Source organism: Pieris rapae, chromosome 2, assembly GCF_905147795.1.
Source record: "Pieris rapae chromosome 2, ilPieRapa1.1, whole genome shotgun sequence".
Taxonomy (NCBI): Eukaryota; Metazoa; Arthropoda; class Insecta; order Lepidoptera; family Pieridae; genus Pieris; species Pieris rapae.
Genome location: NC_059510.1, coordinates 9071225 through 9098745, shown reverse-complemented (window position 1 = coordinate 9098745; position 27521 = coordinate 9071225). Strand labels below are relative to the sequence as shown.

General features: G+C 32.3%; 2 protein-coding genes across 5 annotated transcripts in view; one reads left to right on the top strand and one right to left on the bottom strand.

The window, feature by feature from the left end:
• The window catches only part of LOC110991795 (ecdysone-induced protein 74EF), a 133558-nt gene that overhangs the window by 82111 nt on the left and 23926 nt on the right, over nt 1-27521 (bottom strand). For all 4 annotated transcript variants that reach the window (XM_022257291.2, XM_022257293.2, XM_022257292.2 and 1 more), the window contains exons 2-3: nt 24925-24999; nt 12911-12969 (exon numbers count right to left, since the gene is read on the bottom strand). The gene's annotated coding sequence lies outside the window, so the exon portion shown is untranslated. The remainder of the gene's footprint in view (nt 1-12910; nt 12970-24924; nt 25000-27521) is intronic.
• Nucleotides 432-27136, top strand: LOC110991796 (U7 snRNA-associated Sm-like protein LSm11). Its single transcript, XM_022257295.2, has 4 exons — nt 432-792; nt 7615-7730; nt 26568-26715; nt 26820-27136. Exons 1-4 carry the CDS (start codon nt 513-515, stop codon nt 26975-26977), a joined length of 702 nt encoding a protein of 233 aa, XP_022112987.2. The 5' UTR covers nt 432-512; the 3' UTR covers nt 26978-27136.

Below are 27521 nucleotides of genomic sequence, written 5' to 3'. Positions count from 1 at the left end.
ATATTTATTTTGTAAATATTAAGTAGTTATTATGTATGTTGTAGTTCCTTTAGAAATCGTAAATTTAACATTAAAGCCATAAATAATGCACAAAACCTTGAGTAGCAACTAGTTTACTTCCTGGTTCTGTATATTGCTATTACCTTGTAAATTATCACAACATTGGCAATGAGTTCAACGTTTCGATAAAATGCATAGTAATATTATATCAATAAGTTCCTACACAAATATTTAATGTTCAGTATTAGTTATCTCACATAGTATTATTTGACTTGATATATTACTAGATAATTATTGAATGTGATATAATGCCATCTAGTAGGAGAAACACGTAACAATCAAATTGGTCCGGTGTGGTTTAAAACTGGCAACACCTATATGAGTAAGCTGTCAACATTAAAATGGCAATTGTAAATTGTCAATGTCGCAATAATATGATACTTGTTTATTGAATTAACCATCTGTGTACTAGTGTTGTTTGCATTCTTTGTTTATAAAATAAGAAATGAAATATGTCAGGGTCGTCTTCAGATTCCGAAATAAGTGCATGTAGTTCTAAATTTGATCCCGTTAAAGCACTCTATTCTGACAAACTAAAGTTACCGGCTGCCGATGCACCGCTGTATGAAAACATTCAGCAGTTCGAAGATGCCGTGAAGAAACAAAACGATATTATTCCAGTAGGTCAGGGTCATCTTGTAAAATTGAGGGAAGAAGAGAAACTTAGAAAGAAATTAGAAGAAAAACAACAATTAGAAGAAAAAAATAAACAACGTTTTGCAAAATATGAAGGTAGGAATTTTGAGGTTATGTATTTGTTATGATTGAAAAATATGTCGTTATTTTTATAACATATTTCTATGACCCTTGCACGGGTGAATACAACTGTGTAAACTTTAATTGAACAGTAAAATATTATTCTACTTTTAATATCTACCTACAAATAGGTATTTATTTTGTTAAAGAAGTTTCTTATTTTTTTGTACTCATGGTAACATTCCTATTATTAAACAAGTTATTAATTAATTGATTATTATAATTTTGTGAAAGGTAATTAACAAAATATTCCAAGCAATCCAAATATTGGAATTTATAGTCTATATTTATATTGGGTTTAATATTGTATCAAACATGAATTGTTTTACAGGAAATCTTGAATATGAAAACCTGTTTCATGAATACAGACTAACTTTTTTTGTATCATATTATATTGAATAAAAAAAAATTGTATAAATATACATTGAAATTGTGAGTGTTTGATTAATGTTAGTAAGACTTGGCATATTTGCTGACACAAAGCATTTTTTACTTAATATTATGACATTTTGTTTCAATATGTTGAGTAAAGCATGGTTGCATTTCCTTACAATTTCCTTGTTTGCCAAAACTTGGCTAGTAAAAATAATAGAGAAGAGTTTCTTGACTGGCACACTCTACATTTTTTAATTGCAATTAGTTGTAATGTCAGTTTATATCTTTGTTAATTTTGTAAATTTTATGTGTATTAAAACTTAATTGTATATTTAAGATTACCAAAGGTAAATAATATGATTAAATTGTTTTTTAAATGTGTAGCAAAAAAATTATATACACTCAGTGTAAAATATAGTAATCACTTCTGTCCTATCATAAAGCATGATCGGAAATAAACTATGGTGGATTTATGTTTAGATGATTTGATATAAATTGAAATTAGTTTTTTGTAAGATGAAGTATGAATTATAATAAGATATAATATAATTCTTTAATTACTCAATAAATATATTGTGTTGCTTTTTTAATTAATCATTAAATTTACTGTGTTGCCAGTATGGAGTCTTGTAAACTCCAAATGGGAAAACATATTTTTCTGCACCCATTTAATTTTTTACCTAGAGTAGAATTATAGTTTCGCTGGTCATATGACAAAAAATTACACTGCGCCAGGATTGTTAAGCAGGAGACCAGGGTGTGTTAAGCGGGGTTACATTTCCATGTATGTAAAGTAACCTGGTATAACACTAACTTTATCAGGACTTAACAATATATATGCATACGACATACGTATATAAAAATTGTCTGGTAAGAAAAAACGAAAGCCTTGTTCTCGGAGGGCGAGTCGTTACAGTTGATAGGAGACAGTTAGTCTAATTAGAATACCGTATGTATCTTGCCCACGTGGACTAGGGTCATGACATGACCATTGAACTTTGTATGAAACAATGACGTCATAATCGTATACCTTACAGCTAGCTTATGACGGTAACAATGTGTGGTTCATATGTTTTAAATGTTTAGTTTAGCCACTGTTAGTAGAATAATGTCGTTTAATATTTAACAGGAATTCAAACTTATGATTGTCAAATAATTAATGTTATTTTTTGACGATTGCATGCTTTTGTTTGCATATTAATATTGATTATTTAAACCGTTTTTTAAATTAAAACACTTCATAAGAATGTTGGTAATATTATTTTTTACTTATAGTTTGCTTTCAAATGCGTTTATCACACTATATAGTCGTAAAATAGTAGGTTTAATTGTCTATGCACTTAGAGCGGACATGCGATCGCGTGTCAATTCGGATTATTTTCCCGCAAAATTGACAAAAATAGCGCGAAAGTGAGAGGTTTTAATAGGGCTGTTCATCAAAGTTACTGATGTGAATAAATGCGATAAAACGTAAGTTATTTACACTTGTGGCACCTGCTACAATTTACAGTGCAAATGAATACAGATCGAAAAATTTTACCATAAAAATAGTCACCATAATATAGAACTTTTTCATGAATTATGCAGGTTTTATAAAGACGTTTTTAAATCATTTTTATGTTTTGTATTCTAACCTCATGGGGATTGTACATGACTATTTCCTTTTATAGTGCGGACAACCCTAGTTAACGAAACGTGCAGCTGGCAACTATTCCTTACTATTTGTGCAATACAGACCTAATTCCAACTAGTTTAAACTTAAGATACTATCATTGTTTAATTAGTGACGTTGCGTTTGTCTACGATCGCTCCAGATAATATATCTTTATTTCTAAATTATGTTTAACGGCTTCAAACTCATGTAATAAACATAACATTGTTATTCTCTTAAACGTATTGGCATATTATAGATTAGTTATTTTATATTTTGACAGATGCGTTTCGTTTCACTAAACTCTATTATTTATTGGCGACTAAAATAAAACGACGCTTAACTTAACTTAACGTAGATTATAATTTATATAACTTATTGGCTATTTGAAAGTTTAAAATTAAAGTGTTTGACAGTACATATTGTATAAGACATAGTTTATATATGTATATATATAATGACAATAGCTATAAATAAATTATTGCCAGTTTCAAGTAAAAGCTTTCAACTAAACGCGAGAAAAAATAAAGAAACACATCAAATAACAAAGGGATAAGCTAGTTAAAACCATAATATTTACATGAATATTAAATCTAAATATTATTTGATATTTTTAGTAGGAAACGGAACAGTAGAACAGTAGTATTTGTAAGGAATTCAGAGAGGAGGTGCGGTCATTTTGGGAACAAGAAAAGAAAATATGGTCGAGGTCACCAATATCTACTCCACACTCATAAATATTACTGTCAATAACACGAATCCTTGCTAAATGATGAGGTACATGTCCTAAACGCATTCTGGAAATGATAGAAGTGACAATTTTAGAACTTTTAACATCAAAAAACCACGGTTTACTGGGGATCCTGGGTTGAATTTTAGCATAATACACATAGTTTTAAAAGTTTTATGGATTAAATTAACTTGTAAATAGTCATTTATTTAAAACACGTAATGTGTTACAAAATCGTTACAGATTAGCCAACGATGACGTGGCTGGCTCTACCTGTCTAATCCTAATACTGCCTTGGAGTTTATTTTTGATTGAAATTTATTAAATATATTTAATTTTGTAAGAATGATATTCACACGTAAGGTTTTGTATCCTTAAATACCAGTGGGCTGCGACATCAAACGACTGAACTTTTATTTTTTTAATATTTCGGCAAACAATATGGCCAAAATGGAAATGTAAACATATGGAAACAATATATATTGAGTAACATAACTCAATAATATAAAAAGAGGTGGAATTGTTCGTTACAAACACACAAATCATTAATCTTATACTTTTTAATTAGATGTATAATATCGCGATGTTTAACAAACGAAGCATTTTAAAAGGCATATCTTGTCTATATTGCTTCATAGTAATTGCAACTTAATAATTATATATGAGTAGCAATTACTAGATAAAAAATGTTGTAAGCACAATGTTATTTAACAAAAATTCACGATCATCAATCTAACTTTCATTATCAATCCTCGAGGCTCACATCACAACATCGTCAAGATAATATATTAAATTGCACCTAGGGCTGTGTATTACCGTTTTAATTATAAGTCTGCAAATAGCTTTTCTTGCTGAAAAAATAGGTAATAGAAATTTTGGCACTAAAAAGAAAAGTCCATCGATATTTATTACTCTTTAGTTAAGTTTTAAAAGTATTTACAATAATCTTAACCTACATAATAATTGTAAAAATAGTAGCTGATCTCGCTGTTCTGCTCTCTGAGGTAACTGATACTATCTACCAGGCTAACTATACTTTAAATTAGTGCTTGTACACTTCAACCCCGCAGCCCAAGAGTATCTACTCAAAAGGAAACAAAATCAAATTTGGAGGATTTGTTTTATTTAAAAGCCCGAATGTTAGGGGACATAACCAGAAACATACTTGAATATATGCACGATTTGAATATTGTCTGTATGGTAACTAGCGTGTCAAAGAACTTAATTAATAGTACAGATCTTCGGAAGAATATGGGTCTGTATCTGACGTGACAGCTGTATTTCAAACAAGTTTGGTTTCTTTTACCTAAGTCTTTTTAAATATCTTAATATGTATCTAATATAAATATCTTAAGATCTGACAGCCCTACTACGATCATAGTTGGTTCGCTAGACTTTCGCGTGCACACATTGCATAACCGCTTTCCAGTCGAGTGGGACGCATGCTGCCTTGCACCCTGGAGCATCGGTCGTTGACACTAGCTCATGTGCTCTACATAGAAAACATGCCTCGTAGTAGCATCTAGGATGCGTTAAATTAGGTCTCGGTAACATTTTTCTTAAGAGTAGGAAGTATGGAAATAATATATTTAAAGAGTAAAAAATTACAGTTGGTACTTGGCAGCGATAAATTCATATTTCTTAACTAAATGCAATTAACAAGACAGATTATTTTTTAAGATGAAGTGCTGTACAATATCAACAATTTTAATATTTATAGAAGAATAGGAACGCAGAGTGACGATACAAATGCTTTAAATAAATAATATTGCGATACAAAACATTGATTTTGGTAATTTAACACATCAGTAGCTAGAGTTATTACTAATAAACATGTCGTAAATATTAAACGCAAAGAAATATTTATTATGTTTTCCTACTTTCATTCAGCGTGATTTAAAACATCTATGCATATTGATTGGTTATATATGAGAAAAATAAGCATAAATATGTGCGGTTTTAATAAATTTACGTAATTATTGAAATAGTCGAACGTTAAAATTTAATTTATTACATATCTGTGAGTCAAATATCGTTAACTCACAACTCTGCGACCGCAATTTATAACCGAGATCGCGTCCGCGTCGTTCCATTTACCAAAACATAGCAAGTGTCAAAAAAAGTGAATCGGCACGTGTTACGTACGCGTAATAGGTACGAAACGGAACACAACCGGAAGTGATGCAACGAGCGCGTTTCGGCGCGCATCTGTGTAAACATGGCGCGCTTTTCTGAATGGCGTGATGGCTTCCCGCGCTCGGCGGGCGACGACCCCGCGCGCGGTCACCGCCCGGGGATAGTCGAGTGAAAGTAATTCGCGAACACCGCATGCTAGTCATGACGCCCTGGTACCTAGCCGCGAGAGTTGCATAGATTTATCGACGTAAGACTGCACACACCTAGGTTACGCTTGAGTTAACCCGTCTATTTAATGTTTACTTGTACGGGGTCACGTGCAGTGCTTTGACCTTGTTGAACGCAAAAATTTGGCAGCGTTGTTGTATACCAATAATAAATCATATTTTTAGAACCACGTTACTTCGTATTGTTATGTGGCTCGTGATTTAAACGTATCTAGAAAAGTAGAAAACATGACGGTGACAGGAATGAGTAATTAAATTTTTCCGGGCATTATTTTAATTTTTGCTCGTGGATTAATGAACTTAAGATAAACGTGTTATTATGTACACGTAGGTCTGGTTAGTTATGATATTGCTATTTTAATTAAGATAGACTTTAACGAGTGCAGTAACTACTTAATAGCGTAATATAATAATTATTGTAAACACGTTGCACATTATTCTACCCATAAAAAGCAAGATATTAAAAGGAATAAACAATTTTCATTTAAAAATATCTAATAGCAATCTCTGCATAAGCAATTTCGTTCGTAGCTCACACATTATTAGATTTTAAGCCCCGTTTTTTTTTCTTGTAAGCTAAAAAGTTTTCGAAATGACTATTGTCAACGAAATTCTCGTTTTAGACAACATAAATTAATTCTAAATAATTCTATCATTTGTTTCTCTGTGACTTCGTTAGTGTAGACCGAGCCTAAAGCACGTACATTGCTCCCGAACAATAAACTTCACCTGTGAAAATACGCAGTGAAAAACGCTACTGCGTCATGATTTGCTTAAAGAAGCAATGACTAATGTCTTATATTGTTATTAAGTTAGTGTCAGTCATTTCTTACGAAAAATCTTGTCTACGTTGCCTTTGCAAAATTTAAATAACGTAGATTTATTACAGTAATATACCAATTGTGAATAGTATATATGTGGGGTAAACAGAGAAATAAATGTGAAATTTTCTTTAAAAATACTATGATTACATAAGATGTATGTAGCATTAAGTTATATAATGGAACCTCCCACGGAGAAAGGACAAATGTCAAATAAACTTTCACAGGACCTTTGCGATGCTAATATTAATATATTTGACTTTTATCTAGGTTGATTTATTTTGCCATGTTTCTCATTGTCCATTTTTATACATAGTGTAAAGAATAATTCGTTCGGTTTAATGCGCCGAAAGACGAATTGCTTTGAATTTAAGTAAGTATTAGTGAACTTATTTATTTATAGGTTTGCCTTATATAACAGAGCTTTGATGATTTTTTTAAACTTGCCGTCTTCTCCGTTGGACAATTTTAATTTTTACTGTATAATATGATTATTTCCTTAACTTCTACCTGTATGTGGAATTGATTATTATACGAGTGTGTTCTATTAAGGCTTCAAAACGTGTGCTAAATTCTGTAACAGTTTGTCCCAAATGTCTAGAAATCTAAAATTTAATTAAATAAGGTATATTTCTAGTAAGGAATTAATCTAGGAGCATCAAAGAGTGTTTATTATTTTGATATATTCATTGATGCAACATAATATAATTGATATAATGTAGGTATCTAATAAAATAATCTTTAAAGAAGATTTTAATTACTTTTATTTATTATATAAGTTAAAAAGATGACATGGTTTATTACTGTCTTTACTTGTTTATATTACTGAATTACTTGACATTTTTTTTTTCTTTACAGCTCTGTTGCCGGCGAAAAGGGAAATGAGAGTAAGGAATGTGCTCACGCGCATAGAATATATAGAGGGACCACTCGCAGCGTTAAAAGACTGTGTTGAGCAGCGGGTGAGGGTTAAGGTGAGGACAATTTTTTCCACAGATATGACAAGGTTTTTATAATGAGTTTATGCCAAAGAGGTTATAGTTGAGAATTACCTGCCGTTACACTAAGCAAATAGAAATAGCTATTGTATAGCTAATGTCGTTGTCATTTCAAAAGTTTTAAAAATATGTTCTGCCAAATAGAATAATTGCAAATCTTGGTTTGACATTGCACCTGTTGACAACTGATGTAAATATTGAATTATTATTACTATGTTGGTAAATACTTTATTATCTAACTATGTATTATCATTAAATATATAAATCTACTAAACGTGTAGATATCACTGAACGTATATGATTTTTTTATGATTTTAGGGGCGCCCGAAATGGTTTAGATTCACAAATCAGCCCGGAAGTCGATACTTCCGCTAGTTTATATATAAAATATCTTTATTTTAAATTCAATGCAAATTTTAATAAATTCTAAAATATTTATCGTAATAATTGTATTTATACATATCTCGTGCTTTACTTTGCACCTATAATGTACATTGCCAATTGCAAATATTCTTCTGTATGTTCTGTATCTGTGATAATTGCTCGATATAAGTCAAAATATCTTGCATTGTAAATGAAACAGAAGGAAAACTTTAGCAGTTTGCATAGAGGAAGTTTTACTAGGTCACATTAAACGACTTCCACAAATTCATAGGGTCTACTGTGCATCTATTTCTGTAGCATCATTTCCGCGTTGGACGACGGCCAGTGCAACACAAAGGATCCATATTTAAAATTATGACAGCCTAAACGAGCGGTAATGTCTTTTAAGGGTGGTTTATTCGTGAGTTAATGCGTCATTTCGCACACATAAATAAAATCTTACATCTCGAAATTTTCAAATACTTTCCATTGTATTTTTGATTCCAGCGGAAACGACATGTTTGTATATTTATAGGACGTATGAAGGACGTAAGAATCATGCTGCATATTTTTTTATAATAAAAATAATAAATCAATGGCGCTACAACGATTTTAGGTGTAGGTCTCAGATTTCTGTTTCATGATCATTTGTATATAAAAGGCAAGTAGGTGATCAGCCTCCTGTGCCTAAAACACTCCGTCTTTTTCAGTTCTGAGGCAGGCTTTTCTTTTTGCTTTAACCCTCACATGTTTTTTCTTCTTCTAGCGAATGTTAATTACATTTTTATACGTTGTTATAAAATGTAATGTCATTCTTATTATATAGATTGTATTGTTAATGGTTTTATAAGTCATTAACTTGTATTTCTGGCAAAATATTTTACGAGCTGTTAATAAATCTGAATTTTTAAAGTGAAGGACCAAACATAAAATTGTTCTTATAGTTTGGGATATATCTGCATAATACTTTTCCTGAGGCGGTATCGCGACTTAACCTTTATATCCGAAGTCATAATATTTAAAGTAAGTCTATATCGGTGTTAGTCGAGGCGATCGGGTTGAGTCATAGAAAGTGGTTATAGGAAGAGCCTTGCCAATGCGCCTGCGTCATTACCACTCTATTCATGGAAATGCACTTTAATCTTGCGCAGATAAATGTTTTCATGACCTTACTATATATATGCATCAAATTAAAACAAACTAAATACTATAATTAATTATGTTTAATACAGTTATTACTTGTCTTAAATAGTAGGACGTCATTCATTTAAGATAACCTATTCTTTTTCTCTACAATTTTTTTTACTGATTTGGGTTACCTGGGAGATCGTGGAGACAAGACCGCTCGTTGCAACATATTTGTTTTAAGTTTATTGTTGATAATACAATTGTTAGATAATAAACATTTTCTGTACTGTAATTTATGCAAGTAGGCAATGCACTTGTGATCATTTTGGAAATGTGAGTAACCATGGGCGAGTTTGTTATATTTTAATCGGTTGCAATCAAAAGTCTCGATGACATGAATGCAGCGAGTTCATATAAGCTTATGTGCCTAAAAAAGTAAATTAAAAAAATGACTAATTATTCTCAAAGTGTATAAGTTTCGAACAACTTTTTTTATTTGTTGGTGAGTTCACTAAAGAAATATCACATTACTGGTTATGTTTAATCTAAATGGGTGCTTTTTATTAAACTACGTATTTAAACGTTTTATTAACTTTGACCTTGCTGCTATTTTATAATATTTTATTTTGTAAGTAATTGTTATTTGTTTTTTAAGTACCATCTTCACCTTGAATACTAATTGTATGATTACTTCAATGACTACGTTAGGAAACACATTGATAACTATTGTTATGTACAATTTTATTTTCAAAGAAGCTTTAACTTTATATAAAATATTCGAACTAGGTTCTATATTGGATATTGTAAGGTAGAAGAGAGCGGTACTGATGGTACATATACATTGACTGTACTGTACTAAAATAAATGTACGAAATATAAACGTTAAAAAAATACGTATATTAAAATGTGTTTTGGTAGATTTATTTTTAATTAAAAATTATATATATGTATATTAAAATTACAATTCTTAATCAAGTTCTTAGATAGAGTCGTCAACATGTCGTACATTGTTAGTAATAAAAGATAATTAGAAATGAAATTGGGCTATTGTTATGAATGTTAACAATTGTCTACCGATGAAAGTCTGTCCGATACGAAGAGAAAGGGCTACAATCAATGTGTTTAATTCAACCTGAAACCTGTTCCACAGTATATTGGGTATAGTGAGCGAACTAACGCGAATCTATAGAATTCAGGAGAAAAATATAAGAAGAATCATCATTTATCAATTGGCGCGCTTATAAAACTTTATGCGTTTTAACTGTTTTAAAAATGGAATTTGTATTGTACCGAATGAAAAACACAACATTTTTTTAAACCTACCCTCCAAAAATCCTAAAATGCATTTTGGATACCCGCAAAGTTTTTTACCGTTAGTTAGCTTAGTACATTAGAGTTATTTCAGAAACATTTTCTCTACTAAAAAGGTTTATTCTATGTGTTGTCGTTCAGTAGAAATCGTAAATCGTACTCCATTAGGCCGTATCCTACACCTCTGTTCTCGAACGTCCATTGTGATTTACACCCGCGATATGTGGCACTCGCTAACTTTATCGCCCTAAAACCTATAGTTATTTTAAGCTAAGCAAGCAAATTTCCTTCGAATTCATTTTGCACTGGCTGACTTAAAAGAAAAATGTTTTCGAATGAATCATTAATTACTCATAAATTGAAGCATTCTAAATGCGCTCTTTTATCTGAGTACTAATCCGTTTCTGGCAAATTATTCTGTGTTGAAAAGAAACCTTGTGCTTTAGATACTCGTTGCAATTAGACTATAGACATAGAGTTTATGAATAAATATCGTAAATTAAATGAAACTATTTAGGCGGATCGATTTGTATATACACGATTGTCAACTCAGCGTTCTGAATATAGCACATTTTTCGTTTATAAACTGCGTAAGCTAAAGACGGAAGAGTGCCAAGATAATTAATATCCAAATATTTTTAAACGTGACAAATAGCAGGCCCTTAATGTTATATTCAGTGTTGGTTCGATGAAGGCCGCCTGTCGCAGACGCCGTGTGTTACGCAGCATGCGTGCTGCGCGTGAGTACGGTCAGCAGAATTTGATTATATGTACGAATATAATATGTTATATATCAGTCCACAACTTTTTTTGTTGCCACTGAGCTACAAGGTTGCCTTATCTAATAATTAATATAGGCTTAAGGGCTTCCAATATCTACTTCGGTCGTTATAAGCTATATCATAGGGAGGCAAACGTGCATACGGGACGCAGCCCATGGACAATTTAGTGAGAGGAGCTGGCCTAAACTATTCCACACTAATCTAACATTAAATAAATCCAAATACAGTTCGATGCCGACTCTACTGGGACCTTGCTATGATGTCAGTTATCTCACGGTCATTTTCCCGCGCGTATGTGTGAGTATATTCATGTGTGCGTAAGGGCCGTAGGACGAATGGTACACGACACTTCCTATTGCTCTTAATCCGATTATCACTTTTGGTCTTTGGACCAGCTCACCTTGGCGCCCAATAGGTTTTCTATTAGCGTAACCCTGATAGGTTGTCTATTGATTTGTTGGTCACGATATGAATGTTCTATATTGTAAAAACGAGAGTTATGATATAATATATCGCTTGCCCCGGGGAACAAAGTCGTAAAGCACTATTACGACTGTTTAATTGTTATTAAAAACTAATATTTGCAATGCAAAACATATTGCTATAAAAACACGAGGATGTCTTTATTGTACAGAAATTATTTTGTGTACAATGTTAGTAATACTCGTTTACCAAATTTTACCTCCCCGCAAATCATCAACCATAAAAATAGTTTTAGTTTGGACTGTCAATAATGCGACAGTTTAAAAACAAATAAAGAGCTGTAATAATATATCCCTGTTTCACCACCGTCATAATAACCGCGAAAAAATTGGTAATAGATAAAGAAGAAAAATTGGTAATAGATAGAGAAATTACGTTCTAAACATTCGTCAAAATGTGCCGTCGTAATGTGCACACTGTCTCGTCTGTAATTATGTTGAAAACTAGTAAAACAATCGTAAACGCTTTTTCTCTACAGATTACATGAATTGCTGTAATATACATTCAGTTAATTTTGAACTATTTGCACTAAATACGTAATAACAATATTTAAATCGTCGCATATAAATAATAACCGTTCATACGATATATAACTTATGTATTTGGTATCCTAGTAATAATAGCATTACCGACTTTTATTTTTCCTAAACAAAATAAAATTTGACTTTTATGACTTTGTTTCCCAGGGCAAGCAATGTATGACTTTTTAATTGTTTTTTTTGTAATAAAAGCGGTCTGTCGTACTAGTATAAAGCAGCCTGCTAGTGTAAATTATTTTAATAATTACTAACTTTCTACATTCCCGGTTAGTGAAGCGAGGTATGCGACCTTGGCCAATATTTTGGTCCTCGTGTATCTATTTAACGAGTCGCGACACTTGTTTTTTACCCCAGTGTTTTTGTAGTTACAAACAAGGCCGCCTACATTCGTTTTTAAAACCTGGACTAGTCATAAGGCTTCTTTTTTAATATCGCTACGGAAACTTTTTGTTCGTTGTACCTTATAGTTAATTTTGGATTCGTCGTTAAAGTGATAATTGAAGTTAAAATTTATCAGTAAATATTTTAAATAACGAGTGTGGGTACTTACAGCTCAATAAAAGCTCTCGAACGTTCATTCAGGCAGGATTAATTCATTCCCGCCATCTCCTAGAATAAAGAAAAGATTATAAATATCTATGAAATATTATGATATGGATTGGATACTATGTAGTTATTTAAAAACACGAGCCTATTAAATAATTACCATTTAATTCGGTAGTGTTATCACTTGAGAGTTCAAATAAAAAATAGATTCCGGATAGTTTTCAGTCAAATTATCTACAAGGCTCCTCGATAAATAGTTTCAATAATCGTTTATAGTACTTTGTATGATGCATTCGGCCTCGCGGGTAAACAAACGCTAGATAGCGCTAGACAAAGACGAGGCGAGGTCATGAGCGTAGCCTTGTGCGAGTGCGCGCGCGCACGCTTCCGCCTCTCGGCCGCGCACGCCACAAACCAATCGCAGTTTTGTTGTCGACGCAGATGGTCGCGTTTTTAAATACGACTTTATTCTGTATCTAATATAACGCACACATAATCGATTAAATAAGCTGCGTACCCTGTATATAACTTTACTATATCGTAAATTAGTTCTATATAATATAATATATATATGTATAATAGCCTGCTTAAATATTTAATAATAATATACGTATTCTTATAACCTTTTTTAGCAATAACTTCCATAATATTTAAATAAATATAATTCAGACTAAACTAAAATAGGGATTCCTGCTTTGACTATGTACCCTTACACGTACTAATTAACATTGATATTCATAAGGAATAGCGTGTTCGAAGTTAGAATATAATCGAATAGTTATTATCAAGATACTAAATAGCCTTGATATATAATTGTTGTAAACACGTATTGTGGGTAGACTAAAATTTGTTTACAGTTAATATATGCAAAGTAATGCGGGTGATGAGTAACTATCGCGCGGGGATATTTAAATAATTATCATTTTACACACATCGTTACTTAAATAGAATATTTTAGTTTTTTAATTCTACATTTCATGGTATAGTAATTTTACATCTACTTTAGGTTTCGACAATATGTATTCCTATACGTTTAATGTATGTAAACATTAATTCAGCGTGACCTTTCAAGACATTAATACGAGATCATTTGGAGACGGAAATCTTAACCTATTCTCCAAAGAAGGCGATGTGCGATATAAAGCCGATCGTAAACTCTTCAACGCATGTAAATGTCAGATTGTAATGCAATTCCGACCTCGCTTTCGAACTACGGATATAAACAAAAGACTTGTTTTACGCAGCAAAGTTGCGTATCTGGCCGATACCACCTCTACTAATTATAATGGATAAAATCCTGTGTGAAAATCCTCCTTTTAAAGAGCACCAGGCACAAAACAAGACATGCTTCACAAGACTGACTGTCAACCTCCAGTAATGGAAAGGCACCAAAAGAAGACAGAGCAAAGACAGAAACATGTAAAAGGAATAATCGTTACAAACAAAACATGGACTTGGGTACCGTGTTACCATAGTTACCAATATCTACAACCAAATACATCTGAACAAAGCAACATTAGCTTTAGGCTTGACCGCAAAGATTTATTAAATTCGAATCTTCTTTCGAAAGTTACAAGTGTTTTATTTGTGATATAAAGGTTTTAACAATAGATTGTTACAAACAACAATCATTTCTTTACAATTAACAAAACAACGTCTATGGTTTCATATTAAAGTGATTCCTAATAAATTGTATATGATTTTATTACGCAAAACTAATAATTGTTGCAGTCCGTGTTGCATGACAGCGGTGGCCTCGTCATTTCTTCCTGCTATGTTTTCGTAAAAATCTTAATTGATTTATCGTTTCTTTTGTTTTGTTTCCTTTTTATTTATTCTTTATTTTTAATAACAAATAGAAATGTTTTCAAATTCCTTTCCCTTCATCCATATCCTGTTTACTTTCAACAATGGACCCACATATATATAAACTTTTAGCAGCTTTTATCTTAAGTAATGATATAAAAATAAGGTCATATGAATGTGTATATATCTAAATATCTTTTCTTACACTTCTTTTATATCTGTCTCTATAAGAATTGATCTTTTATTTTATAGCTTATTTTCCATTCCTGAATTCGGTTCCATCCGATAATTTTATTTTTTTACCCGTTTCCCTGTTTTGACATTGGGCCACAATGCACAAACGCGTTAGTGTATCATACGTTTAACTGTCTATTTTTTATATAACAGGGGCAAATATTCAGGAGGCTCATCTGATGTTAAGTAATACAGACTTCCATGGACACTCACATACTTTTTTCAAGGACTCTAAGTCGTAGTCTTCTTAGAGCTGTATGAACGTTGATTACAATTTATTGTGCCAAGTTATTTACTTATTCTTATATGATAATTCGAATGACCTTCCAATTAAATCGTGATAAATGTTTATTCGTAATTTGCCACGTTTAAAGTAACGCTTGTTAAAAATAAGAAAATCCTACAAAAATCGCTTCTGGTCGTGCAAAATAACAAGGACAATAGGAAATACAGTTAATTGGTTGCCTATGTTAAAATTAATTAATAGAATAATTACTGGAACTGATGTTAAATGGTTTTAGCGTCACGTTTTTAACGCGTATGTGGGTGTCCAAATTGGCTTAATATAATGAGTATAAATAACTTATGCTTGCCAACATAACTTATAATACAAGACAATACATTGGAATAATAAATATTAATAAATACATTCAAATAAATGGTTGAATTTGTCTTATATATCTGCAAGAAAACTTCTTCTAAAACTATTTATTAATAAAGAAACACATTTTTAGTTATTATGATACAACCTAGTTTTGTCAAAATTCGTAGTCGGCTTTGTGTCAATTTAAAATAGCCGCATAACTGCAAATTCATTTGTTGCGAACGACTGTCAAAAATTATAAAATTACGGCGGTAGGTAAAACCATACCACGATTTACCAGGTACATGGCGCCATCTATAAAGTTTCAGCAAAATAAGTTAACATTCCATCATCCATGTCATGGAATTTTGTAGGCATACGATCTATTTGTCAACTAGTTTTATCGTGACCATCAAAATTATGCCCAATGTCAGATAAGATCACGGTAATAATTCCAGATGGCCTCACGCACTGATATAAAGCGACATTGACCTTTACCCACTGCCTTAGGTCCGAGACCTTGTCTAGATTATTTTTTGGGCTGTTTCTTATCAGTTTTTATCTGTCAATAAAGGGCTCAACCTTGGTGTGAGGTCGTCCGACGATTCCGGCTCGTTTTTGGGACGATATGCACCATTGAAGTTTCCGTATTTTCCTTCCTGATTTCATTGCACAATGGAAAACAATTTAATTCGAAGGTTGTATGCATTTAATTGTATAATTACGTCGGCAGAATTATCAATATTCAATATTGAGACAAAAATGCTAAGTAATCAGGAAATCATTTGAGATGACCAATGTCGATAAATAATTTATTTGATACATCAGTTTTTGCGTTTCGTTTCCATTTTTTTAATACTAAAATCTTTTCTTAACAAGCCGGCCATTTCAATAATTAATATATAATAATAATCCAACGGCGCCACATCCTTATATGGGTATAGGCCTTAGAATGCATCCGTGTCTTTGATAATATGTTTTATAGACAACTAGGTCTATGGATCGCTGCCTTGTGCCTTACACATCGTAAATTTTTCGGTTTAAGACATGCCGGTTTTCTTACGATAGTTACCTTCACCGAAGAAGTAAGTTACGTAGCGCACAAAGGAAAATCCAAATACTCTCTTCCGTAATGCGGATATCCGGACTTTGGGTTGAAAATCGCACGCCTAAAACGCTTCTGATCCAGGTGCGTATACTATTTATACCGAAATAATTATATAACATTATTTAATTAAAAAAAGAATTATACAAGTGTAACACTATAAATGAAATACAGGGTGTACTCAATCGTGCCTGAATTTCATTCCCCTCAAGGAGCTTAATTTCTGAATCTATTTTAATGTTCTGAAATTGAGGTAAGTAGATTCCATCTTATCAAACTAAACGTTATGTTCGTATCTTATACGTAAACATATTACCACTGTTATGCATATAAATGTCTTAAAAGAAATGGAAAGTTGTGTTACAACATTTGCGACAATGAGCTTGCGTAAATCTAGATTCTAGGCTTTTAATATACTGCTTAATGCAATACTAGTTGCGAATAAGGTATTGGTAAGCCTTTAGTTTACCGTTTCGATACGATTTACTCAGCAAAGCCCTTTCGTCTTTACATAGTAGAAGGGAACGGTTGTAGCTGGTGTGTTTCAATATATAGTGTAATTGATTTTATTAATATGTTATGGGCTTACTTAGCCTATCAATCAGTATTCTTTGCCATCGCAACCTATCTCTGGCTACTTGCATCCAATTTCGGACACCTCATCTGATAACTGGGGGCTTTAAGTAATAACATCCCTCTAACGCAGCCTCGGTGTACTTGTACTTTTGAGTATGTTGAATTTTATAAATGAAACGACGATCGTATCGTTATATAATGTTCTTCATAGAAAATACGCAAAACAAAGTTGTCGCCAACAGGAGCAAAAATTCTATGCATGTAATTTTACATTAATATTTGTTTAATTAAATACATGAGAAAGCAAGCGTTTGACTTCTAACTTCTGTGCCAAAAGTTGTGTTTAATTATGATAAGTTAGCATAATCTGCTATTTAAATTAAATAACTTTAATATAAATTAGGCAATCGAGGCAAATAAAGAAACACAAGGACTGCTGCCTAAAAAACGATATAATCTGTGAACTGACCGTGAATGTTAAAAACAAAAGTGACCGAGAAAAAAAATGGCAAGCGCCCGTGACCGTGGTGAGCCGAAACTGAGAGTATCTGGAGCGCTTGCGCAATTCACTTTCACATGACTCGGCAGACATTACTTTCCATATTTGATTGCATATTGTAAAAGTTCGTTTGGATATTTTATGTATATGCTGGCGTTTCATTTCATCTTTGTATTCTTTTTTTTTATAGAACAAACGGGCAGGAGGCTCACCTGATGTAAAGTGATACTGCCGCCCATGGACACTCACAATGCCAGAGGGCTCGCGAGTGCGTTGCCGGCCTTTTAAGAATTGGTACGCTCTTTTCTTGAAGGACCCTAAGTCGAATTGGTTCGGAAATACTTCAGTCGGAAATAATTCCTCGCGCGACTGATGGAAAATCGTAGCAGATCTAAGCGATCTGTATATTTATTAGATGGAAACATTTATTTAGTACACGCTTGATAAATGACACAAATAATTATATACAAAATGTATTGTACAAAATAAAACTTATTTTATTACATTGTATTATATACCGTATCCGTTTTTTTTTAGTCTTCATCTTCACATAGAAAATCCATTGGTGTAGCCTTCGAACACACGATCTCAGGGTTGTAAAGCAAATATCACACAGTAAATTATTCAAATATATATAATGCACAGATGTTGACAGATAAAAACATTTTTGCTCGTCCGTCGCTATGAACTGTTGTTTTCCATTATAACGTGGATAGGGGAATTCCTGTGGGTGGATCCTGAGATGAAATCCATTAGCATTCAAGGTAATTCAAAATAGCTGGTATTACTCGAATGACGAATTTATTTAATTTCGTATATATATTGATCTACGTGCGGTTTTCCAGTCTTTCAACGGTTAATTAATGATAATTTTCTTTGTATGGTAAAAATGCGGAGATTGTTCCGAGCTGTTACCTAAATGCATATAAGGTTTAAGGTTTAATGCATAAGGTTTAGTTTTAATAAACTAAAAACAAAAGATAATTATATTAAGTAGTCTTAATATAATTACCTTTGGTTCTTTAAATATATCTTAAATATTTTTATTAACTAATATTAGTAATACTAATACGGTGAAATATCGTGAAAGCGACATCCCTTTATCCTAAAATCGACGTGAATTTTTCCACACATAACTAATCGCCTAATTGATGTCATATTAATAATGATATGATGATGATGAACCTTCATTGGACGGATTCATTCAAAACTGCTGAGAATGTAAAAGAGATGGCGCGTTTCGTTTGATTGTGATTGGTCAATAAAATCTCTAAACACGCGTAGACATGTTCGTCTCGTTCTCAACATTTTGAAAAAGTTTATTTGCTTTCTAATTTGTTTGTTAATATACTTGTAAATTAGAAGATCGCAGTCATGTAATTAAATAGTAATCAACTACCGCTGTTTCCGCGTACCACGCGTCACCATTCACTTTCACTTGTCGTGTTGAATTGTCCAGGTTAATCTAAAATCAGTTCTAAGATGATGGACTAAGGTCCTATTTCGTATACATTGATTTTTTTGTTGATATGTGGTCGTAATATGGCATTCGACAAGGTTTTAGACAGGTACAAATTTGACCTTGGTACCGTACCATCGTTTGCTTTCTATTACGGTCATTTGATTTTGGTGTCTATTTCTGTTCAAGGTTATTTTTTAGTGTTTTACTAATGTATATTAAAACCAACGTAAGGTTGGACTTTCAACCACAGCAGACATATATATACATATATTCTTACTAAGCAACAATCATGGTGTATACAGAATATATGTTGTTCCTATATGTGTTTAAATATAAAATGAGACTATAAATAATCAAAAAAGTGGTTTTGTTAGAATATGTATTTTGGAACACAGCAAATATTTTAGTTCCTAATTATGGATTTGTTAGTTTATTTAATTATTTCTATTCTTTCTGCACTAAATGTTGTAATTAATCTCAGAAGAAATTGTTTTCTCTAAATATTCCTTTTATTACAAAATCCACGTACATACTTATACTTGATAGACAAAATTATTTTCTAAAATTATCCATTAGCAAGTTAAACATGCAAATTAATGTCCAATTCGATCGTGTCATTACATAGTATCATAGTAAATGCAAAACATTTTCTGAACGGTCGAATCACGTTTTGCATATTTTGCGGACTTTCTCTTGGCACTTGCACTCGTAACGAACAGATTTACGATAAACCTAAGGAATTAACGTGTTGCAATTTTTATTGTGATGACTATTTGAGCTATAAGTCGATCGTATGGGTTAAATAATCCTATTGAATTGTTGGAAAATGGCCGAATGTGAAAATTAAGATTAGTTAACATTGATTCAAATTGAATCTGAGGCTAAACAATCAAAATTAATATTTTACTATAGTATTGTATCTTCAAATAAATATAAGTAATATTTTATTCATAAAATCTTTCATAGATCATGAAGAGAAAAGTTTTAATGTGACATGCACATACTGGAAAAATTTGAAACCATTTACCTAAAGTTATTAAGTGTAATTAAAACAATGATTTCTTTTACACTAGCACTCTCAATCTCCCATTCTATCCATCCAAACAAACAAACGTTTCAACCTTGTAAACCTGTATCTTTGTTTTCATCTCAGTTTTCTATTTTTCTTTATATAATATTTCTTTAGTTAGTTGCAATTCCATTTTACCGTTGGATGAGCGGAGTACCCTGATGTATAGTCTCCCTAGACAGTAGACAGACTAGTTCAGGGGCTCCAATACCTGCTAAAACAATGTATCGTGTGAACTTAGGAATTTTAAGTTGTGAATTTTTTAAAGGAAATTTTAATACTACTAATTTAAACAAGGGCTATTTAAATTTAAGCTCCATATCATATGCAGTTTTAATTCTACCGAAGCCCTTTCTATTCTTCAATTATTGTACTCTCGAATCTTAGAATATTATAACAAAGTTGTACATATTTTCCCGACTTGTCTATTTATACGTTTGAACCTTGAACATATTCCTCGTAGTCGACGAAGGGAATTTCAACAAAAATAACGCGTGATTAATTACATTTTAAACATCCAAATGACTCAAAAATTATATATAGATTATTGTAATAATTAGTTTCAAGCCATTACCTTGTGTTCTGTTCATGGCTGACCACTAACCTTCGATAATTATGAAATGAGCACCTTTTCCTTACCTCCTATGATTGTTATGCGTATCCATTTGTGAAGTAATTAAGTGTTGCCATGATGGAGCTCTATTTCGTTATTACTCGGGTTCGAGTCGTCGGATAAAGTATCCATAGAATCCATCTGGTACAATATATACTTCCTGATGCCTAAATGGTCGTGTAATATTGTGTGCCTAGGCTTGCCCGTATCTGCTGATAGGTCACTCTCTTATCTTCCTCTATCATGTGTCGCAATGGACTGATGTTATCTTAATTAGTCGCTGTTAAAGGATGTCCCACACGCAGATCATCATTGAGATCTACATCCACGCTTAAACTCGTTAAACCAATTGTAAATAGTGGCACTAGATAGGCTTCATTAAGAAATGGTAATCGCAGCCTATCACAGCTTTGTTGTTGAGTAAGAAAAATTTTCTCGCGTTACGTTCATTTTCACGTGTTACAAGAGATTTTTATTTCTTTTGGCAACAAGAGTTATAGACTCATTAGACAATACTACATTAGATTACCAAAGAGTTCTTAAATTCAAATTCAAAAAGTTTTCATTAGCAATGTTTCTAACTGGCCAGTTCTAAATATATTCAGTGTTACCCACGTATTGGAGAGACTGCCGGTTCCAAGCAAGAACCTTAACACACAACTTATAACAACTAGTCAATTTCTTGTAATTTTTAATTTGAAATTTCATTTGTTTGTTTTTTTGTGTTTTGTCTGTAAAGTGAATGAAATGTTCACTCGTGTCAATTTAGCGTCACCTATTAAGGCAGGAGTGCTTTTATAAATAAATAAATAAATAATAAACTTAGTTAGCGAAGCGCCACTCACGCGAGAAATATAATAGATACATATAATAAATAGAGTTTCTACTGACGCAGACCTATTTGTTTGTACCAGTGTACAAACAAATAGGTCTGCGTATGTTCATTACCTCTTAACATCATACGAGATCCTCTGACTGATTATTCATAAATAGGCATTTATTAATTTTCAGTTTATAAAAGCCAAATTTTAACAAAATCTAACCTTTTAGTTTAATAGAGTAACAGTCGGATTTCTATTTTCGTTCTATTAGACTATGTGTAATACACGCCTTTTCTATAAGTTAACACAGCAATTTATATGTAGAACGAAATTTATGAATGTTCTCTTAATTTGTAAACACTGTTTTTAAAAGCCCTGTATAAATATATTATTTTCAAGAGTGTTTTGTTTCTATTAACTTTGAACTTGTCTGTCATATGAAGGTTCTCACCTCGGGCATTGGTCTGCTTTATTATTCTTCCCAATCAAAAATAGATCTGAATCTATACAGTTGGCTCATAACACCAAGGCGAAGGGCGTTGGGCGCGATCCAGTTATCCACGTTACGCAAAATGATATAATGTGCCGGGAATATATAGGAACGTATACAGATGTATTTAAAATATTACTGTTAATACACAATATGGACATGAAAGAAAAGAAAGAAATTTATTAGACACAATAAACAGGAATATTTTGATTAAGTAAAGTGCACTGGCCCCTACACTATGATTCCCTGTATTGTGGGCAGCCAGTCTCTTTCTTTTCACATATAAACAGTATTTTACTTAATTATTTCTACATAACACATTTATATTTAAACTATTTTTGTACAACAAGCATATTTTCTGTATCACTATACGACAGGTTAATAAGATATTGTTTGAGATTTTTAATAAATGTATGTAATGTGATTTTTGAAATGTTAGTGATTGAATAGCGATATTTAATTAACTGTCTAGAGTATCAACTAACTCTCTGATTTAATTACTTTACTGTGATATATATATGCCAATTAGATGACACAAATAAAACCAGAAACGCTCAGTGTGTCAAGTGGTTCGCAATTACGATTACAAAATGTAATCTAGAGTGGATGCGCTAATCGATGCTGACCTTTGCAGATAAAACTGTCCTCTAATACAATAACAGAATAACATAGCTAATGTTTCCTCGTGGTAACTTGGAATTTATATATTCTCTCCATTTTATTGTAAGAAATATACTTCTTATGTTATCGCGATAATATGAGATATATGGATTTTTGATAAATATTACGGAATAAGTACAAATGCACCTTTAAGGCCGTTTTGTTAAAAGTATATTATATACTCTTCCGCGGCCTTACATAAATACCTGTGAATGACTACTTATTTTCTAGTAACACTGAGATATGAAATAGATCTTCGCTTTAAAATTTCTTTTAAAATACTTTATAGGAATATATCAAAGTTTACTTAATGAATCTAGCCTATATATTTGCTTTATTTTTTGGGTTCGTACCAGTGTTTGCCGTAGTATACTTGTATAACACTTAAGTATATCACCTTATATGATTGTAGCCGGTCTTGAAATAAACATTACGCTGATTCCCTTTGTCCCGTGGGCCTGCAGGAAGATTGAGTGCAATTTTACAATCACACAAGGCACAGATGATCTCAATTGTAAGCACCAGGTGAAGGGACGTCGCCCACGGCAGACAATCAAGGTCATTTTTATAAACTAGATCATGTCTTAAATTATGCCGGTATGTTGAAGGAAATTCCTTCGAGAATCTTCCGCTTAATGTATAAAACGTTTCTATTTTAATGTTCCTACGGTCAAAGCAAAGGAAATACTAGTAATAGTTATTATTTATATTGTTTTTATTAATTTTTGTCGCGACTTTGAATTGTAGCATATCGGCTTAGCTGTATGTGCTTTGAGCTGTTACTTGTTGGAACAAGGCAGTCAACTACTTGAAAATGTTAGTAACTCTAAAATAAATAACCCGTGTTCATTCGTCACTTTTATCTTGCATTAGGTCAGACGTGTGACGCGTTGTGACGTCAGCGTGTAGAGCAGTGCCCTCGACTCCGACCTTGCGAGAACAACTTTTCACCCGGAAGACTGAGCCATTTTTATCAACTCGTATTCGCTGCCCTACCAGGCCTCTGTGGTCTACCTTTAATACTTTTTATATCACATTGTTGTGTTTAATTTTCAATATATTATTGACTTGAAATGTTACTTATATTATGTGCTCAGCGAGTTTTCAAAACATGTACTTCCTTCTCAACAACAACTATTGGTCGAAAAATATTTAAATATATTTTTTTAATAAATTTATATTTTTTACTATTTATATTTTATTGAGTTAGTTTTTGCAATTCCTAAAGACTATAAATTTGCAATATCTGCATAAGCAAGGTATGTTAAAACATGGATTATTATAACATTTTAACCTAACATTAATACGACTACATAATTTATAAGTGTCATTTGCATAAAGCAATCTGTGGTAAGACTAACAGTCGAATTCGCTGACTGTCTAAATTCCGGGTTTATTATCTATCGTCATACTCTATAATCTATGGGAGAACTGATCTTCCTCAACTGTAGCGGTTCATTAGCGTTGTAGAAAAATATAAAACATGCAAGTCGAGTTAGACCTTGAAATTAATTGACTCTGTGTGAAGGTCTTTCGATAAATTCATGTGTTGATTAAATTATAGGTCAGTTTTTACAAACTAATATGTCCTTGATGTGTAAATTCGTTTTTCGTACACCTTGGCGGCAAACACGTGCTCTTTTGTCTATACATTTTATTGAACATATCAGGTACTGGTGTGACGGAGAAACTTAAAGAACGAATAATTAGCTGTGATTTATGCATAACACCGAAATATCGACATTCCATACAAATTTTCTTTAGGCTCTTTTAAAATAACCCCGTACCATCAGCGACTTATGAAATTTAATATATGACTGTACGATCAGAGATCTTTAGTCGGTGTTTCCTTCTTGTATAAATTGCTGAGAAATCAAATACATTGTTAAGTGTCTATCTCGAAGTTCTTTTTTGCTTAGCAAAAATTTCTGATTTTGTTATTGTATGCTTATTTTAGCTGGTATTTTTAAATATTTTTTGTGACATTTATGTTTACTTAAATTATCATACATTTAAGTGTGTGTGTGAGTTTGTAACATAGGCTAGTTTTATATATTATGTGGTAAACTTTAATAAATAAAATAATTGAAAGATACTCACCCACTGGTTAGAAGAGTGTTGCTTAATGGAAGTTTTGGTTACAGTTGAACACATTTGGTGTGAAGTTGACTTCGCCTGAAACAAACAAAATTACGTAAAGATTATCGTCCAACATATTAACGAAAAGGCAAAAAAAAACTTGTCGTATTTTCAAGTAGCATCAAGTGTCAAAACCAAAATTCGTTTATTCAGTTTAGATGCGTCTTAGGGCATGCTTATGAATGTCAAATCGCGAAGGAGTAAAACTACGCCATCCTTTCGCAAAATTACCAGGAGGCCTTGTTCTGAAAAGAACGGGCAAGTTTTACTCTCCCTCTATATTATAATAATTCAAAGGAAAATGTCTTTAACCACAACGTCATTAAAGTTACATACGTAAAAAATAAAATAAAAATGTGTTCTGTGATTTACTACATTGTATCGCAATGGTTAACTAAAAAACTTAGATTATAGAAAATTATTTGTATTTTTAAACCATTTAAACACAGTATACGTAGGCTTGCCTTAAAGAAAACCTTAGAATAATTAAAGAATTAATGGTGGGAGAAATGAGGTTAATACCGGCCGCGTCCAGTGTTCACCGCTTATGTCGAGTGTGGAACCACTTGACTTGAAGTGCATCTAAATGATTATCTTTATTCATGATAGCAATTGATTTAGGGTTATTTAAAGCGAATGATTAGTCTTTGTGTAAATACTTTGGTAGTGCGGAGGAAGTATTCCTTTAATGGCAGGAATTTCTATTTTATTTAGATGAACTGGGCATAGCATAAAGAGCTTTGTTAGCTAGCTTTTCAATACATTGAAGTTCAGATGAAAAAGCGGACAGCAGTTTTTACGTGTATTTTAATTTCTTCTACCTAGTTGAGTCTATTCCTCCCCACAAAGCAATTGTGTAATTTAAGTACTTCAGTTAAGCGATTAAAGTATTATTTAATATATAATTTTATATTATAAATTCCAGTAAGGGTGAGATTTTAAAAACGTTTACATAATTGCACGAACAGTTAGCTAAAGCGTGCGACTCTAAAGTAGTAGGTTTGATTCTCGGCTGTGCACTAGTGGACTTTTTATCTATGTGCATATTAAATTCGGTCTAACGGGGAAGGAAAACATCGTAAGGAAACCGGCTTGGCTTAAACCCAAAAATTTGACGGCGTGTCTTTACTTTGACAAATGATCATGAAACAAATACATAACTTGAGGACTAGATCTAAAAAATATTATTATATATTACTAGCAGACTCGGCTTAGCGTTGCTGTGGCTAAGGTTTTTGTTATATTACATAGTAGTAAACTATTCAAGGGAAATGGTAGGAGACCTTATGTGAAAGGTAGTTAGCTTATGTGAAACGTTGGCACTTTTAAAACAGCACCATCTGGTAGAATTGTATCAAATAATAAACAGATATTTGCAATAAAATAAAATTGCGACTATAATTAAAGATTTAAGCTATCCTATCTCTTAAGTTGGACCAGACTACTCACGGTGTGGTTTAATTTAAAATCGGTCTAGTAGTTTAGGAGTCTATCGCGGATAAACATCGTGACATGAGATTTATATATATTAACATTATTAATAAGGTAAATGCAAAAAGCATTTTTTGTCTTTATAATAAGTACCTTTATTGTCTTTGCTTCAGATAATAACAAGAAATGCCACTGGGATCAGAGGTTATCTCCAAGCAAACGTTATTGCCTTTGACAAGCAATGGAACCTAGCACTGACGGATGTCCTTGAGGTTTGGAAGAGAAAGGGACCCAGAAAGAGGAAAGTACCACCTGGACTGGGTAAGGAATTTCAACACTACTCTTGAAAAGGCTATTTCGATATTTGTTAGACAGACTTGCTCCACGAACAAATGCTCAGTTAAAGTAAATATTTTCTTCCTCAGGAACACCTGTAGGAAAGGGCATGGCTGCGGCCATTTCCCCGATCCCCGTGGTAACGGAGAAACCATTGGGAGGTGGTATTTGGGAATGCTCCAGGCATATTCCACAATTAATGGTGCGCGGGGAACATATCGTATTAATTAACATTGTTGAGAGATAGCCAATCTATGTTTAAATAGTAATTTTGTGTTAGAATTATCTAACCTTGATAACACAAAGTTAGGTTATACTTAAAGTGAAATAAATTTGTTTACATACTTGTTATTTAAGATTTAATCAGTACTCTCGGAAAATGTAATATACGAGCTAAATTACTGCATATTTGCTTTTTATTTTATTTTTTAAATATTATTTCCTAGATTTGAATCACCATTCACCACTGCTACAATATCTATTTATAGAGATTTCAAAAATAATTTCAAATTGATTAGAAACCTATTATAGAATTTACACATATTGTTATTTCTCTGTTATATATTGTCTTAAAATTCAAATTTCCGCCCTCGCATATTCCGCCTAAAGATTTTGTCGCTCCAGCCCATATGACGTACCTACTATGCATAATAAGTAGATTTTACGTGTCTATTATCATAATTAAATTACACTATTCATTGATTCGTACAAAAATAGTCTTATAATAATAACTCCAAAACTAGGTTTAGGCTACGTTCTTTTTGGGCCCAGGATCCCGTGGATGCAAAGGG